The sequence below is a fragment of the Siniperca chuatsi genome, linkage group LG23 (assembly GCF_020085105.1).
Source record: "Siniperca chuatsi isolate FFG_IHB_CAS linkage group LG23, ASM2008510v1, whole genome shotgun sequence".
In the NCBI taxonomy this organism is placed as follows: domain Eukaryota; kingdom Metazoa; phylum Chordata; class Actinopteri; order Centrarchiformes; family Sinipercidae; genus Siniperca; species Siniperca chuatsi.
The window spans coordinates 19050351-19069536 of NC_058064.1; the positions used below are offsets into that span (position 1 = coordinate 19050351).

Below are 19186 nucleotides of genomic sequence, written 5' to 3' on the forward strand. Positions count from 1 at the left end.
TTGCTGAATGCCATTCAGTAGACCTTGATCAGCTGGACACAGACGCTGTGATGCAGACCAATAATAGAAGACAAGTCGTCTTTCGTTTGCTTAATGTAATCACAAAGTCACACACAGAAGGTAAATGGGGATAAGACACACAGCAGGCTTCATGAAGGAATGAGTGTTTTTAAAAAAAAAAAGTTTTTTAGCAGTTTCTTACCAACCCAGTTTATCAGTTACTGATGTTGGATGAGAACAAATACATTTATTTGTGTGCTTGTAAATTGCGGATGGTGGACTGCAAATTTCATTAAGGTGCACAATGCCACCTACAGGCCTTCTGCACCACAACATGCAGTAGACCTGTGATGAGAGGACTCAAGAAGACATTGCTTTATTTTTTTAAGGGGTGACGAGCGAAAAAGGTTCAGAACACTGGCATACGGTCTCTTCACACTGTGTGGGAGCAGCATAGATGTATGACTCTTTGGAGTTTTTCTGCCTGTGTCCTCCATACTTTTTTTTTTTTAATCACAAATGCTATTCCTCAAAGTTCTCCTCTTTCTTCACGATAGACCTACCGCCTTGCAGAATGCTATTGTACCACATAAACCACAAACCTGTTCAGCATCACCCATCCTTCATTCACATTTCACCATATCAGCTGACAAAAGTTACATGATGTCATGTGTTACTTTGTAACACATTTTGCCATATTTTCAATGCACTTGTAATTTATTTCTACCTACAACAATAAATGTGGATATGTAATTAAAGGGGCTCTCCATCGATTTTACATATGTATTTCCTTGTCATGGGGAGCACATCTCAGCCTGTGTAATCAGATGTGACCATCCTTTTTTAGTGTCGCCCCACTCAATGGAGGTGCAATACTAAATTACTTTAATCTCCAGTCTTTATTCATTCACAGACAATCTGCTAACACATTGGAGCATTATCCAGGGCAGTTGCTACCTTTGAGGGCTGTGCTTGTGAATTGGGAATTTAACAACCCAAGGAGGAGTTTATAATCTACAATTAGACACAAATTCCATTTGGTAGGTTTTGAAGGCTGGTTATGATATTAAGACTTGATCTCTTTAAATGCCACTTCTTTTTCAACAAATTTCTAATAAAAAAAAAACTATTTAGTGGATCTCTATGGCTGCTAGCCTGCTGAAAGTGGGAATGTGAAATGTGTTTTTTGGTGGCCTTTATCTCTTAGCTAACATCTAACCTGATCATTGCCATTAATTGTAAAGGAACGGAGCAAGCACATTTTCTTATCAATCATTATGAAAGTGATGTACTCTTCATGAGTTTACCACAATAATAATGAAGAGTATCGGTATCAGAATCAGAGACTTAAATGTATGGCACGGCCCTTTAATATAAAAACAAAGGCTTTCCAGGAGCTCGGGGAATCAGAGCAGGTGAGGCAAGGCAGCGCACACCTGTCACTCATCAGGAGCCTGTCAGTTCCAGCCAAGCCTTGACTTTGATAAACAATATGCTTTCCTTTGCTGGAATTACGAAGAAAATGTAAGAAAATAAGTATCCACAGTCGGTTTTATGTCACCTATCTAATCTGTGGATTAATCAGCCTTTATATTTTCAGGACCTCTTTAGAGTTTTCGTTAATCATTTTCATACTGGTGCCTCATACCATATCGTTAGGTAAGTAGCGCACTGCATCCGACATATTACTGAGTTAAAATAAAGCAGAATGTGTTACAGTTGGATACAGCTGCTACAATTGATTTTCCTCCAGGACGCTGCGAGGACATTTCCTTCTCAATATGCTGGATGAGCAAGGGCGGTGCTCTGGAACGGTAAACACAAGAAACACACGTTTTTGATACTGTAGTCTACAGTATTTCACACAATGCTTAATTATGCCTGATCAAGTGCGTTATCTGACTTGTAAAGAGAACCTCACGCCAAACTCCATTTACAAAACCACAATTTAGTGTGTCTCTGCTAATCGGCAAATTTGAACCTATGGTAGAACATAACTTGAATAGATTATATATTCGCGGTAAATACGGCATACATTATTTCAATATCATTTTAAATCTCTGTTCTCAACTCACACTGCAATGAAAAAGTATAAAACACATTATAACAGCTTTAATTCTTTGAAAATGCTTTCAAATGCAGGACCAGTTCAAGATTTGTTTGGGCCCAAAGCAGACTCTCTCCCCCTCTATGAAATGAAAATTTGATAGGAGTTCCGTGGTGGCCAAAAGTATGTGGATAGATTACATCTACATGTGACTGATGAACATGCCATTCCAAAACAATAAACACCAACCTGCAGCTGTAATAGCCTCCACTCCTCTGGGAAGGCTTTCTGCCAGAGGTGTTGGAACCTGGCTGCACAGATTTGTTCAGACACTTATTGAAGTTGGGCACTGATGTTGGGTGATACAGCCTGGCTCCCAGTCAGCGTTCCAGCTCATCCCAAAGGTGTTGGATGAGTTGCGGTCAGGGCTCTGTGCTCGTCAGTCAAGTTCTTTCCCACCAAAACCATTTCTTTATGGATCTTCATCTGTGCACTGGGGCATTGTCATGTTGAAAGTGGAAAGGGTCTTCCCCCTAAACTGTTGCCACAAAGGTGGAAGCACACTGTTGTCTGAAATATCATTGTATGCTGATACCTTCAAGAGAGAAACTGGGGTGTAGCAAGGCTTTATTATTTTCTATCCTTTTAGGCAAAATGGAAACATATGGCTCAATGATACATCACTAAAATCCATCAGGAAGGTGGGTAAAGTTACGTCGCTGACGGTGTCCCCAGCTGTTGAAAACAAGCTAACTCTTCAGTATAGAGGTTCTGTTCGGGCATGGACTTTAATAATCACTCCACGTAAGCATCTTTAACTTTTTTTGGATATTTTTACCTACCAAGAACCAATGTTAAAAAAAAAAATGTTTATCTCGCTCTAAGGTACAAAGTTCATTCAAATCAGAGGCTGGCAGAAACCCCTAGAGCAACCAACAACTGTCACTAAGGTACTTCTGATGTATCAAACATGTATCAAACTACAATTTCTTATACTGAGGGATGTTAGATTTTTATACACAGTCCATCTCGCTTTTGTGTTCTTTCTTCAGCGCTTCCTGGAGTTGATGAGTCCCACTGAGGTTTTTGCATGTGAAAATGGCACATTATTCTTCCACCAAGATGAAAACTTCTTCCTTGCAATTGGTAAGATTATGTGTGTGTGTGTGTGTGTGTGTGTGTGTATTTAGTGTATTCTTGTCTTTGAAGTTGCATGTTGACCTGCCCTCAGTTTTTAAGGAGATAATCGGTTTAGGATTAATACAGCTTTTACTGCAGATTTTGGTCAGAGGTTAGGTTAAGTCGGGCAGTCGGCCCGATTTTAGAACCAGAATTGGTCGCCCCTGACTAATTTTAGAATCTGGTTGAATTTCTACCAGATGGGTGTGACATGCAGTTTGAGGTCACGATGCCTGATTGATTGCCTGAAAAACCAACCATCTGAAATTTTGGTTGGCTGTCTTGCAGTTTGAGCAGATCCACAGTCCAATTTTCCTTCATGGCAAATTCAGATCCAATATAAACTGTAGTGATCTTGTTTTTAATATACGTTAGATGTTTGTTTAAGACCTAATGCTGACAACAAGACTCCATGAAGTCACTGCTCCCAGCCGAGGAAAAAGTCCCGTACATACAACTCTTTGGTTAGGTGTTTCCTCCATGGATGTGTAAAGAGAGCGGGGCCCCATTTAGTTCTATGAAAGCTGCTCAGAGGTGCATGAAGCCAAAAAAGTTCAACTTCTGGGTATAAAATTACCCAGATCTTCCGCATCGTGCGGCCCATAGAGCAAGCGCCCTAGAGACTCCGCCGGAAAAATGATTAATTTAATTGTGCGGCTCTTCTAGACTTTCTAAATAATGTTGGACCAAATGGATCACATGACGGACCCAGAAGTTTTAATTCCACCGTTAAGCCACTATGTCAAATTGGCTTCAAAGCCCGGCGCACTTCCTGGAGGCTTGGTTTCCTCCTGTTTCTAGCCTTTATGCCCAGCTAACCTGACGACTGCTGGCTCTAGCTTCATACTGAACTGATAGACATGAGAGTGGTATTGATCTTGGCCTCTAACTCTGCCATAACCATAATTCCCAAAATGTCAAACTATTCCTTTAAAGGCCAACAGTTGGCACTGTGTAGTGTCTCCTGCCTTCTGTTTATGTTTCGTCACCTCGGGGGTTTAAGGATAGTGATGTTGGTCTGTTTATCTTTGGTCCAGAACACTATGTACTGTTCCCTAGCTGTTCACCAGCCTGCTGTTAAATTTACTGTGGATGTTTGTGATCCACAGAGGACAAATCCTAATGTTTTTGGTGACCTTTAGTCTAGTGCTACCCTCGGGCCAAAACGTCAAGACATTTCAATCTAGACTGCAATGAAATTTGCTGCAATGCAAGTAAATGTGTTTTATCATTTATGGTTTAATAATGCTGTAAATGACTTTTTTTCCTCCTAGGCCACACTATGCGTCTCCCTGTCAAGCTCGAGTCCAGGACTTCCTACATGTTTCTGGTCTCCTGGGTGGAGAACCGTCCAGCTGTCAGCCACAGCGACACTGTGACCCTGTACCACACTGAACTGGGCTCCTATAACACTCTCAGCATGGACACTACCACCAGCAACCAGTACCGCTTCACAGCTCTGGACTCCTGCAGCCCCTATGTGGCCTGTGTGGAGATTGCAGGCACTCGCTCCTTCACCTGCCTCTCTACCATTACCGGTATGGGCTGGTGATTGGATGGATTAGCAGACATCCATAAATGATGGGCAAAAAATGACCTATTTTGTTTATGGTGCAAATTAACTTTGAAAAAATTCCTACGTAGGGCTGCTATTAATGATTATTAAGTAAAAAAATGTTTGACACAAGTTCCCAGAGCCAAAGATGACTTCTTTAAAATGCTTGTTGGTGCAAACAACAATAATAAACTCAAAGATATTCAGTTTATCATATCACATTTGAGAGGTTGGAACCAGCAAATTCTAATCGATTAATCAACTAATTGTTTCAGCTCTTGTCTTCAGCAAGTTTCATGCTGATTTTCATATAATAGTAAAAGTTACTACCTGAAAGGTAAAAAAAAACGCGAAGCCGTGCTCTAGAAATTGGTCAGTATTAATGTAAAGTTCATGTAATTTGTAGATGGTGGACTAACACATGCTAAACCACTGGGTTGGTCCAAAAAAAGATTTGTCCCAAACATGCTTTTAACTATAAGATAGCATAACATGGCGAGAGAAAAAGTTTCTTTTTGACATGTAGAGAATATGTGTGTGTACATTTTGTACCTAACTGCATTAACATGTGTAATTTCTGCTCCAGTTGCCCTCTCTTGGGTATCATTTTCATTTAAGTAAAGATTTTCAGCATTTAAAGCTATAATCAAGGCTTATATATTAATAATGGACCAAATGAGTGTGTGTGATGTGAAAGATGTCGCTTGAGAATCATCCCTAACTCTGCAGTTCCCCTCGGCGCTACAGAGTGTTTTAGCCTCTTTTTTGGTTTTACGGCCCACAACCATACTATTTTTGGTTTATAGCTGAAAAAGCAATAAACCTGTTACGTACACTACCTGCTCAGCACCAAACGACAGACAGGCACAGTTAGCCACCAGCTGGTGAACACAGCGGAGCATTTAGCAGCTGGAGAGCCAGATATTTTCTCAGAAGTTTGTGGAGACCAAAAAGAGCTAAAAAGGGAGTGAATAGTGGACTCCCATTCATCAAGTGGCCAGAGACACGACTCCAAATGAATGCTAATGTTGCTCCGCCTTTGCTGGATGTGTAAATAAGCAACTGTTCAGTGTACCATACTTAAAAAGTGATAATAGATTAGTGTTGTGTTTCCGCTCCTCCCAAGTAGCCAAAGAATCTGTTAATGCAGGTTTTAATCACTTTGCCAATTCTTTGTTATCCTTTTCCTGCCAGACCCAGACATTCCCCAACACTTTGAGGTGACGTCATGGAACAACAGCAGCAGCTTAGCGTTGGCCTGGGACTGCCCTGAGAACCGCAAGTTCTCCCTCTTCCTCCTCACCGCCTTCTACCTCAATGGCACAGACCACATCACAGAAGAGGTACGCTTCTGGCACAAGGAGGACAACTTTGTGTTCATCTTGTCTGACCTGCAGCCCTGCATCAGGGTTAAGTTTGGCCTGCAGACGGTTTGCCAGGCAGGGATGGAGTCCCGCTACAGCAAGATGGTCCTGAACGATGGAAACTCTGGTAAGTCCTGCACGGTTTGATGAAGTGACTAAATGAACCATCTCTGTGTTTGTCCATTTGAACCCATTATAGACCACTGTACTGAGTCAATACTGAACTTGAATATTCTGCAGTCACCGATTTTAAAGTTCTAATGTTTGAGGAGACTTTCTAACAACAGATACAGTTACAATTAATCAATCTTTATTTTCTTAACACATTTTATTTTTCTATTCATTTACAGGCAATACTTCCCAGAGCTTACCTACTTACCTGTTGTAGTTTTAGTGCGACAGCCAAAGATATCGGATTTTTTACTTTTTTTTTTTTTTCCAGAGCATTTGATTTATTGATTGCTGATGAGATATAAAGAGAATTTCAACAAATATACCCTAGCTTTAAAGAGCTGCCAGTTAACCGACTACAAGCCGCACATATTTGCGACACTTTAATGCAACGTAATATCAGAAAATGACTCACACATTTGAAAGAGCATAAGCAGTGGTAAGACTGGACATAGAGAAACAAACAGCATTCATTAGTTCAAAGAAAAATACAAAAATATAAAAATAAAACAAATATGTAGCTTAACCTTTGTATTAATTGACTTGAGTTTGCTGATGTCCTTTTAGAAAAGGCTGTAGTGCTGAACATAATCCCCTCTCTGCTCCTCAGCTCACTCCAGCATCGAGGCCTTGCATCAAACATTGTTTGGCCCCGACAACTACACCCTGAGCTGGGAAGTGAGGAACACGTCGTCCATCTCCATGTTCAGAGTCTACCACGAGGGGGTGCTGCAGGGCACCACGCTCACTACCAACTACACTGTGGGGGGGCTGCTGCCATGCCAACAGTATCAGGCCAAGGTGGAGGCGCTGTGTGGAGACAGCGTGGTCATGAGTGCCAAGACAGTCACAGCACACACAGGTAATGTAGGAACCGATGAGAAGACAACACAGACGGGTAGAGTAAAGGTGGTCCCATACATGCCACTGTTAATATGCAGCATTTTATTACTCTGTCAAGAGAAAGCTGAACCTTCTGTAAAATATCTTCTTGTCCTGAAGGAAACATCAGGCCATTGTTGTGAATTACAAGTTGGCTATCAGGGGTCTGTTAGACTCTAGGGTGACTGATTCAATAAAAGATGAATAATGAGGACAGACAGCAGATTATGAGGTTTATTCTGAGGGGGTTAGTGTAGTGGTTGAAATCTAAAAGGAAATTACACAACTTCATCATTTCCCTCCTAAAGAAGAAATCATAACTGATATGAAATATGCCAAACAATGCAATCTTGAATTAGTCTAGTACACATCGCAAATGATCAAAATCTAAACAGCAGCGTAACACTACTACGTCTGCATAAGAAAGACAAATTGTTAAAGAAAACTCTTTGATCACAGGTGAACTATAGGATGCACTCGCTACTCTGCACCGTAACCAGGAAACATCCATCACCATGGATACGGATAGATTCCTTGCTCATTCAGCTGTGTTGCAAACTGTTTTCCCTGTAAATGTATTATGTACCAAAACATCTGCATGCCCTACAAAGATGATTCATTCTTTAACTGATTGATGCATGCATATATGGTTATAAGACAATAAATACATATAGCTGGGGACAACGGAGTAGTTCCTTTTATTCTAACTTTACTGGGAAACCCACTATGAAAAGGCAGTGTTAGGCAAGGCAAGTTTATTTGTATAGCACATTTCAACAACAAAGCAATTCAAAGTACTTTATATAAAACATAAAAGCAACATTGGGCAATATAAAAAGACATTGAAAAACACTTAGAGTTAAAAAGAAAAGAAAAACAAGATGAAACAGGAGAGTAAAAGTTACAGTGCAGTGGAAGTAATTAATTATTATTTGATTTAATAAAAGGCAGCGGCAAACAGAAAAGTCTTTAGCCTTGATTTAAAAGAAGTTGCAGCAGACCTGCAGCTTTCTGGGAGTTTGTTCCAGATATATGTTAAATAAAAACTGAACGCTGCTTCTCCATGTTTAGTTTTGACTCTGGGGACAGAAAGCAGACCTGTTCAGACGACCTGAGAGGTCTGGAGGTCCTTGAATCCTGGATATATTCTTCAGGTGGCAGTAGGCTGACTTTGTAATTGTCTTAATGTGGCTGTTGAAATTCTGGTTTGTGTCCACAACTACACCAAGACTTCTGGCTTGGTTTGTGCTTTTTAACATTACTGATGCGTGCGCATGCGCCAACGTGCATGCTGCCTGTTGCCGTAGCTCCGTAAGCACCTTCAGCGGAAGACTCATCCCCCCAAAATGCACCACAGAGCGCCACAGGAAGTCATTCCTGCCTGTGGCCATCAAACTCTTTAACTCCTCCCTCTAAGTGTCGGGGAAACTGGCACTGATATTACTCAACTGGACATTGGATCATTAACATTAATGCAATACCTGAAATATTATGCAATAATCTCAATTTTCTCATACGCCTGTGCAATATACTCTGTTCTCAGTTTAATTATTCCATGTTTGTTATTTATTCAACTATATTACTGCTGTGCAATATCCACCGTCTCATAATCATCTTAATAAGCTACACTTAACTTGACAGCACTCATTATTGCACTATTGCTTATTAGTTATATTATTACATTGTATTATACCGTACATACTTATCAACCAGTAAATCCACTTTGTACTTTACACTTATTTTAATTTTATACTTTTTTTGTACCCAATTGGTACTTAATTTATCTTAGCTGTATTATAGTGTATTATATTTTGATTTACTTAGTACTTCTATTCCTGTGTGCACTGACGTGATAGTGAGCTGCTGTAACAAAACAGTTTCCCCTCGGGGATCAATAAAGTATTTCTGATTCGGATGAAGCTGAGCGCTGACTGAATCGTTCCTCCTTGGCTCCAAAAACAATGACTTCAGTTTTATCTTTGTTTAATTGAAGAAAATTCTGGCACATCCAATCATTGATTTGTTCAATGCACTTACTATATTGGATATTAGCACACTGTGAGTTAAGTGAGGTAATCCTTCCATTTACATTTGACTCATTCTTTATTAGGGAAATGATATATTTGGTGATATTTGACACTTCCTGGCTTCTCAGGTTTCATAATAGGAAGTTATTTGGCTGTTACCTATCTTTGCCTATATGTGGCCTGATCTGTCTGTATGCATACAGGACTGCATGGTGTGTCTGAGCTCAGGTATCGCTCTAATGACTCCACCGCCCTGTGGATCCCCAGCACCACGCGCCAACAAGCTGTGGCCTTTTTATACGAGCTGGCTCTGGAGAACGGCCCCACCATCCAGAGAAGCCGTGTGACTGACACAAAGCTGCATCTACCAGGACTGGAGGAAGGGAAGACGTATGTCCTCGATGTGTGGGAGGAATGTGACGGGCAGTGGGAGTCGGAACATTCTCATGTGTGTTTTGAGGGCACTAATTCATCCGTAGAGCTCCACGTGAGGGCTGCTGGATCTGCTACGAGCCAAGGTCAGTCTGAGGTACCATTAGTCCAGCAAGGCGACTGCAGTTGTGTGGCGTTTTTTGGTTTGAGTGTCAGTATTTAGGTTTGGATTTTCTTGATGTTCAGTCACTGTGACAGTGTTAAACAGCAGCCTGATATTCTCTAAGTAAGTATAGTGAGTGAAGTAACTATTCAAGAAAGCTGGAATAAAAAGGGAAAAAAAAGTAAAGTACAAAAATTAGTATAGGCCTTAATCGGATTATGATATACTTGAAAATGATCTTTCATGATAAACTTAACCTGCTGTGTCTCCATTTTGTGGCTTCTGTAGAGATGCAATTAGATTTTTCCATCATTGGTCTCATACTGGTAGTGCCCTGGTCACTGCCTGAGGAGCTGCAGGACGACGTGTCAGAACCAAGAGATAAAATGGGGAAGATTTTCGAAGATAAGGTAGGAGGAACTTCATAGTTTACATCAGTGATCACGGGCTGCAGATCCAGTTTTCATCCTAGTTTTATCCAGTGCTGCGTAAAAGTTTACCCCTTGTTTACCCGTGATTTTGTCTGAGATCTAGGCAATGTCAATTATTATTATATTATTATTATTATTATTATTATCATTATTATTTATTTTTAGGTGTGCAGTCATACCAGAAGCTTACTGTGGTCAAGCCATCTGCTGTTTGGATTTTGAAAACATGCTTGCATACAAACATTTGTGGTTTGGAAGACCTAGGTCCAGAGGAGTGACATTTTCTCATTAAGATTGTTATAAAAAAAAAAAAAAACACCTCAAAATACAAAAAATATTAAAATAAAATGAAATACTTTTGTGTTATTTTTCAGTGCCAATACAACTTTTTCCAATACAAGTGTTTCAATGCCAATGATTCCTTTTTTTCAGTTCAGGTTTTGTTTTCAATGCCAAATTTTCTTTTTGATGCCAAAATGTAATGTCGCTCTTTTAGCTCCATAAGATAGCATGACAATTAAACTGTCTATAATGAAATTCAAACAGATGAAAAATATTTTTGAAAGCTAAATACCATATAAAGACTCTTGTCTTTTAGTCAATAAATAATTACAGATATCAATGAAATCTCAAGGGTTTGTAGCCATGCTCTATGGATGGCATTGCCGGCCTGTCGGTCGGCCCACTACTTTGGTCCAGACTGAAATATCAGTTGGACGGATTGACGGACTGTTGCCCTGTTTATAGTTTGGTTTCTGATCAAACACCTGCAAAAATAACGACTTTCCCGTCAGCCTCAGCAGACACAGCTGTACTTTGTGTTTAGAGCTAATTAGAAGAATGCTAACAAGCTACATCACGATGGTGAACATGGTAAACGTTATACCTGCTTAACATCAGCATGTTAGCATGCTGATGTTAGCATTTAGCTCAAGTCACAGCTGTGCCTAAGTACGGCCTCACAGAGCTGCTAGCATGGCTGTAGACTTTGTTTTGTTGGCGTATAGGAGAGATTAAAAGACAACATGAGGTTGCAGTATGTGAGGTTCACTCGTGGATGGCTCCCTTTACTTTATTCCAAAAAATATGGGGGCACTTTCATTGAATTTGTACTTCAGTGAAAGTGCACCCATATGTAGTTCTTTATTTATACTATGTTATATTTCCATTTCTTCAGAAACACATTTGTTTTCTGAACAGTGTTTTTTTTCTTCTTCAGTCAGAAAAAAATGATTTGTGTTTTGAAGTACTGACTAATACATTTCAGCCAAGCACATTTTCTTCCAAATAAGTTTGGCGCTCTCGTTCTTGAAGCATCCCATCTTTGTGTGTGTCCTTCAGCTTCAGAAGCTATTGAAAGACTTTCATCAGCCAGCCCGCATTGAGGTGGCCACCTTTAAACCTGCAGATGAGCCAGACAAAACAGAGATTCTGTTTATGTCTTTTGATGCATCCAGAACTGAAGAAGACTTGCCCCTACCTGTTGAAGATCAGCTGGATTACATTCGCTCCCTGAATACAACCGACTTCACAGTTAAAGATGGGGTCATTCACTGGAACGGTAGGTGATGGTGAAAAACCAGCTCACCTTGTCTGTCATAGAATTCAAACTAATAATCTTCTGTTTTTCTGAGATTTGTCTTGTTTGCTTTGACTGTTTGTCAGGTCCAGATCTGTGCGCTTTCCCCAAGAGGACTTTGTGTCCCCGTAATTCTCTGTGCATCAACACTCTGGGCTCCTACACCTGTGTGTGCCAACATGGCTACTACGATGTGAGCTCTGTCATCAAGCCTACTGTGGCTTCACATCCAGCCTGCACTGGTAAACCTTTTCAAGTTGCATGTGTCAGACTAAGAATATATATTATGTGCAGTGCATTTGGACCTCAGAATTATAATACTGAAGCTTCTTTATTATGAACACTGCAAAAAACTAGCCTATGTGTAGGCTGTAGAAGTCACCAATATGTCAACCAAAGTGACTTTTTGTTTGGGTTTATAGCTTGCCCAAAAATCAGGGTGCCTGTGATTGGTTGGGACTACTGTCAATCAAGCAAATGCATAAACATTGCCCTCTTAAAGCCTTAATATCTTCTTAATGAACAAAACAACAAAAATTTCAAAATGACCACTAAGCAACAGTGATGTTGAGCGTTCCTTGAAAACTGCTCTCCTGTGTTCCTGAATTATTCTTTTAATTGTTGTTATTTTGGGGGCATTTTAAGCCTTAATTTGATAGTGACAGCCGAGAGATGACAGGAAATAAGAGGAGAGAGCGATGGGGAATGACATGTAACAAAGGTCCCCAGCTGGATGCAAACCGGGGACGCTGCTGTTCATGGTTGGTGCCTTAACGCCTAGGACGCCAGGAAACCCCGCCCTGAAGTATTCTTGCCGTGTTCCCGGCCCCCTGGACTTCAGACTGCTATCACCATTTGCCCAGCCATCAAGAAACATAACAGATGTTGAATTAGCTATTAGGATGCTAAATTCTATAAAAGTGTATTTGACTTTGCATTTCCATATCCACGTTGTCACGTTCAGACTTTCTCTTAAAGCCAGTGGACACTAGAGGAACTGCATGTTAAGGTGCTTCCACTGTGGCTTTAGCATTCAGTTACGATGGCTGTTTCTTTTTGAAAACAACAAACATTTCTTCTTCTTTGTTATCAGAGTCTGCAACACGTGTGATTCTGGCTTCTCACTGCTTTGATTCCGACCCTTGTTTTGAAACAGAAAAAGGCCTTTTCAGCCAGTGTCTGGATAAAGTGGTGTCTGGGGGAATAGCAAAACCCTACCTGACTTCTGTCTTCGGGGGAAAGGTTGATGTGAAGCTGAATGATGGGCGGTGCACTGTGGATGAGAGTGAGATTTTCTACTACTTCCGCACCTCACGAAAAGCCTCTGAATGTGGAACTGAGAGGCGGGTGAGTGACTGATGGATAATAATAGTAATAAAAAGACATTTCATTACTAAGTAATGGACAGATTCTGTGCAGCACTTGCCACCCAAGTGTGCGCATGACATAAGAACATAAGTACAGATACATTCTCTACCACAGCAAAATGCTTATTGCTCTAAATCGCATCATAGGATTCAGAAGCTTTAAATCACCATGAAGAAGCCATAGATTTGCCCATTTACCCAAAAAACGTTATTTCACATACCAGGTATGGTTACTGATGAGAAATTCCAGTGATAATTTGAGACTTAAGCAAACTACATGTTCCATAAAGTGAGTGAGCCATCCAGAGAAAGTTGGACATGGCATCACTTTTTAAACCTGCTGTGAAATGCTGTTGTATTTTTTATTTTATTTTTATTTATTTTTTTCCTTCACAACCACCAACCCTAGAAGCCACTAAACAGACAAAATGGGGATGGAACTGTCAGCATCAATCTGCGACCTGTTCATCCTTACTGGAAAGGAATCTTAATATCTTCAATCTTCAAATCCATACCTGAATAATTATTGGCATCACAGGCTTCTTAATACATACACCAATTACTTATGGTATGAATACAATAACTCTCACCTTTATAACTCTAATAAAATAATTACATTCCACAACATAATTAGGTTGTCGGAGTCAGTGTCCTCATTTAAGTCTCATCTCAAAACACATTTTTATCTGAAAGCAGATCCTGATTTTACCTGAACTGGTTGTTTATTTTACTGTTTATTTTATTGCTTTTGTGTATTTTATTTATTTTATTTCTTTATATTTCGTCATTCACTGTGGTATTTTATTTCTCTTGTTGTGAAGCACTTTGTACTTTGTTTTGATAAGTGATCTATAAAGTTTTATTATAATCAGAAGCAATTAAGATGTGTCACCTCTGTGGTCTAGATATTGCGTTTATGAAATTCAGTTGAATTTAGCATGTGTGTGTGTGTGTGTGTGTGTGTGTGTGTGTGTGTGATTGTCCAGGTGAACAAAACCCACATTGAGTTCCAAAACACTCTGACGGTGACCTTGACCAGAGAGCAAACCATCAGCCGGCGGGATCTAACAGTTGCCTGGAAGTGTGTCTACCCACGACATTATGTTCGCAATACTCAAGTCAGTGTGGATATGGCGTGGTGAGACTAATATCTTCATATTTTTTAGTCCAGTGTATGAACTCAAAAAGAAAACATTGTTGTTAAATGAAGGACTGAAACATGAGAACACATAATTTCTTTTGTTGCAGGCTCTCTTCCTTCTCCCTGGTGGAGTTCAGCTCATCACTGCAGCTGGGCCTGACCATGAACCTATACACCGATTACACATACACTGACAGCTACAGGGATGCCATAACCCTCATGCCTGAGGACACCCTGTTCTTCCAGGTGACCCTGCAGACCAACAACTCTTTTGCGTCAGACGTGCTCCTGCAGGTGGAGTCATGCTGGGCCACTGAGAGCACCGACCCACAGGACACAGTCCAGGGTGTTCTTCTGCAGAATGGGTGGGTGAAAATGTGCCTGACGGACTGACACATCAGTTTCATTTCTTGATGCAGTTGAGAATCAGTATTGGTTGCTTTTGTTAATTTCACTGAGCTTTATCAGACTCCGTATTACTTGTAGAAAACTTTTACCTGTATCCAAACTTCCACTATTTGTATGTATCGTTTTAGCTCCATTTCGACTGCATGTTTAGACATGTTTTGGATGCATTATTAAATTCTCAGCTTTACTTCCACATGTGGTTGCTGGTCCCTTTTAGGTTAAATTCAGGCTTTGGAGGCATGCATCTATTTCTTCTGATGTAGCTCTGTGCCCAGATTCATTTGGGGAGGTCTACTGTATATGTGAAGCAGGGGAGGATGTCCCATCTTAAAAATGTGTGCTTAAATTGTATAATGTCATGGAAGGAAACTGGTAACGTATGATGTAGCTTTGAGCCTTCTATCCTAAACTTGTCTATCTTAATAACTAAGATAACGGTTAAATGGAGTGAGCTATAATGTGGTAAAGCTCAAGTATTTGTAAGTGGCTTTACAGTGTTTTAATATATTTGCACTGCTTTAGTTGCCTCGGGTGATAACGGTAATGAATGTTATCCTCGCTTCTCCCCAGCTGTCCTGTTGACTACACGTTCTGCTGGCTCTCTGTTAACGGCCTGGAACAGGAAAGCAGATTTTCCGTTGAGATGTTCACCATGCCTCAAGGGTTGCCCTTCTACATTCACTGCCTGACCAACATATGTGGACATGATGAAGACTGTACAAAGGTAAACTGAAGGGTCATTTCATGGTTGAGATAGACCTGCTAATGTTTTGGACCAATTACCTGTTGACATATTTTCAGCTCTTCCAGCCACTGGTCTATGCCAGGTACTGGTCACTGCACTAGTGTGCAATACTGGTGACCTTCCTCGGCCTATGACGTTGCTTAAAAAGTTTCCAGATGTAAAACCTGCTGGTCTTGATGCTGGCGCTGCTATCATCAAGGAGTCTTTAACGGTTCCTGGTTATGGATAGGCGAATGTGTGGCTGCGTACCCACCTCTGGGCAGGAGGATTTATCATATACCTACCTAAAAACAGCCACAGATGTGTAACAGTTAAAGGAGTTAAAGGCTGCAGCCAATCATGTTGCAGTCTTTCATGGTGGATTTGTTGGCTCTCTAATTATTATTATTATTATTATTATTATATTATTAAAGAGTACGGTCTAGACCTGCTCTATAGGAAAAGTGCAATGAGTTAACTTCTGTTATGAATTGGCGCTGTATAAATAAAATTGAATTGAAATGTAATCTGTGGCATTAACTGCAAATGGGACTTTTCAGCACCCCAGTTTGAGGCTTTAAGGCAGTGCCTCTTTGCAGGCAACAATAAGTACCCCCGTAAAATAGCACCAAGCCTGGGGATAAGTGCTGTCTTCAGGACAAACTTAGGGAAGAAATGTCCCTTGCCTTACCATGTTCCATAACGGCATGTCTACACCGGAGGTGGTTCAGCCGTCCATCTCACGCATGTCTGATAGAACAGATACGTCTCCACAGGTTGTGTAACGGCTCGAGTTTCACTTGCGCTATATTTGTGCGACCCAAAGGCTTCAAGTCTATTTAGCTCTGTATCACGTGCGTGACTACAGTGATTGTGTGTTGTGGTCTGAGCGCTGCCAAAACGCGGGTGACCTACACTCAGTGCTGTGCCTCAACGCATCCTGTGTAGACACAGATGGAGGACTGAAGCTGATGCTGCTTTGCAGACGCGCTGCTCACGTCACGCCTCCTGTGAAGAAGACACTGTAACTTTCTTCATGGGGAGATAGATTGGTCAGGAACAGCAAGCCGATGGGGCACACGCAAAAACAAAGCAAACACCAAGGCACATTGTTAAACTTTGCCAACAAGAGACAAACTGTCTCTGTCTCTGGTGGAATAGGTATTCAGATCCTTTACTTCAGTAAAAGTAGCAATACTGGAACGTAAAAATGCTCCGTTACAAGTAACTGAAGTAAAAGTACGGAAGAATAATTAGCAAAATGTACTTAAATGTACAAAAGTAAAAGTACTCATAACACAGAAAAATGATGCCCGAGTGTTCTACTATTATGTATTGGATTATTGGATTGTTGTTACCGATGCAGTAATGTAACATTTTACCGTTGAGGTGGAGGTATTTAACTGTTTTATAGAGGCTACTGTTGGGTAGCTATAAAAGTGCATCATATTTTAAAAGCTCATCATGTGTTTTTTATGTGAAATCTTAATCTGTAAGTAGAGCTGTCAAATAAATGTAGAAGAATGAAAATCTCCATGAAAATGGACCCTAACTGACCCTAATTTTGTAATAGAATTGCACCAGCCAGCAGCGCACCAAGAGGTCAGTGAGCCAGATGGACAGAAAGGGGAAACAAGCTGCCATCGTGTCTGCCGGACCTCTGGTGGTCAACAAGAGGGTGAGGTCAGGAGTCGGACCGTCTTACTGTGAGTTTACGTCAAGGAAGATGCTCAGCACAGAATCCTTTATACATACTGTTACATGATCAGAGCACATGATGTTTTCAGGGGTCAGGTTAAAAATGGACTTTAAAGAGAAGGGGAGGAACTGCATCACTAGCCTGTACTGCACCTTTACCTAGATTTTTCTTATTTTATATTTTGACTGATGTATGATACAATCTGTATGCTTCAAATAATGCTATTTTTAGTCATTTCAAGTTAAGGATAGAATTTCTTGATGTAGTCTTTCACTGACTTTTGTATCTTTTTTGGCAAGTTAGATTGTTGATTTCATTATTGAAATGACTAAACTACTCTACACTGATAAAAACCAAAATATCTCTCATACAGTCTTGTTTGAACATTTGTGGTTTTCATTGTCACAAGTGTAACATACAGTACAATGTGAGGTGTATATGTGCACTCTGAATACAGAGTTAATGAAAATACTTGTGTCCATCTTTTTGCAGGGGCAGAGCACATGACAATGATCTGCATTGTGGCTGGATCGATAGGCTTTTTGGGAGTAACTCTACTCTCAGTGAGTGCAACCAAAGCAATCATGACTTACTATGAACAACTACGGCTGCAATAAATTGTTTGGAACACCATCTGTGAGTGTGTTTATGTTAATCATAGACAGTTCACTGTAATAATACACAATAATAATAATAAACAATATATTTTTTTAAAAGACTGACCTGAATTCTTATGAAACTTTTTACACATTTCACACTATTTTTCATATAAAATCAGTTTCAGAGTGGATGCAGCTGGAGCACTACCCATGAAATTGCACAGATACAAACGCAGTGCTTTATTTGTTTGATTCCTTTTTAATGCAGTTATCATAATCATCAACTATCAGGCCAGATCTTAGATGGCACACCTGAGAAATGTGAAGAATTTCTTTCCTTCTTTACTCAGAAGATCACAAATATAAGAAGTGTCATTTCTCCCGCAGATTCTACAATTACTGCTGAAGCCCTGTGCAGTCTCCCTCTGCTCATTTAACTCTAACTCTCCGGCTACACTAACTGATATAGTAATGAAAATGAAACCCTTTTTAGATATTCTGCCTGTAAAATTTCTAAAGGAAGTTTTTAACAGTGTCCCCTTTTAGTCTGCAAATTTTAAACTGCTCTCTGTCAACAGGCTTGGTCCCTGAATTTAATAAAACTGCTCAAATTCAACTACTTTTAAAAAGACTGTCTCTAGAATCCTCCGATCTTAACGGTTTTAGGCCCATTTCAAAACTCCCATTTTTAGCCAAGGTTTTAGAAAAGGCTGTAGCAGACCAACTGCTAGATTTTTTTTCATGATAACAATATCTTTGAAAAATTCCAATCTGGTTTTAGAAAAAAACATAGTGCTGAGACTGCGCTTCCCAAAGTATATTGCTATTGCCGGCAGCTGATGCTGGCCATAAATCCATTCTTGTCAACTAGATCGAAGCGCAACATTTGATACCATCGACCACGAGATCGTTTTGGACTGTCTTGAAACCTTAGTGGGAATCAGTGACACGGCTCTGCAGTGGTTTAGGTCCTACCTAAAAGACATTTTTACATTGGCATCGCTGATGGCAGGTCAGCTGGCACAGGTGTTCACTGTGGGGTGCCCCAGGGCTTTTTTCCATTTACATGCTTCCTCTTGGCCACCTTATACGTAGACACAATATCAGGTTCCATTTTTACGCAGACGATACTCAGATCTGCCTAAGCTGTGACCCGGCAATACAATATCCGAACACCTGCTAAACTGCACAAGTGGATGTCACAAAATACAAACTACAGAACTGACAGCAGATAAGCTGGTTTTGTTCATTGCTCATGTAATCAACTGTGCAGATCAAGTTAAACACAAAACAGAGAAAATCAAAATAATTGTTAAGGGAGCTGAGACATTCTTGGATATGAAAGATCTGTCCTGGGAACAGATCAACAAAAGACTTGAGGCAGAAGGAAAACTGGGGGTCTTGGGAGAAAGACCCTAATGATTCTTCAATGCAACGCAAGAAGTTTAATAGCAAATGGTCAGAAATTTAAAGGATGT

The 19186-nt window shown here is 40.3% G+C and overlaps 1 protein-coding gene across 1 annotated transcript; it reads left to right on the forward strand.

Moving 5' to 3' along the window:
- Window positions 1-1406: 1406 nt before the first annotated feature.
- On the forward strand, window positions 1407-17742 carry LOC122871633. The gene is made up of 19 exons (XM_044186989.1): window positions 1407-1524; window positions 1601-1659; window positions 1754-1814; window positions 2697-2851; window positions 2933-2997; window positions 3100-3193; window positions 4501-4764; window positions 5976-6272; window positions 6927-7178; window positions 9429-9743; window positions 10049-10170; window positions 11533-11752; window positions 11857-12012; window positions 12927-13117; window positions 14124-14275; window positions 14386-14643; window positions 15257-15410; window positions 16984-17116; window positions 17602-17742. Exons 1-19 carry the CDS (start codon window positions 1493-1495, stop codon window positions 17724-17726), a joined length of 3105 nt encoding a protein of 1034 aa, XP_044042924.1. The 5' UTR covers window positions 1407-1492; the 3' UTR covers window positions 17727-17742.
- The last annotated feature ends 1444 nt before the right edge of the window (window positions 17743-19186 follow it).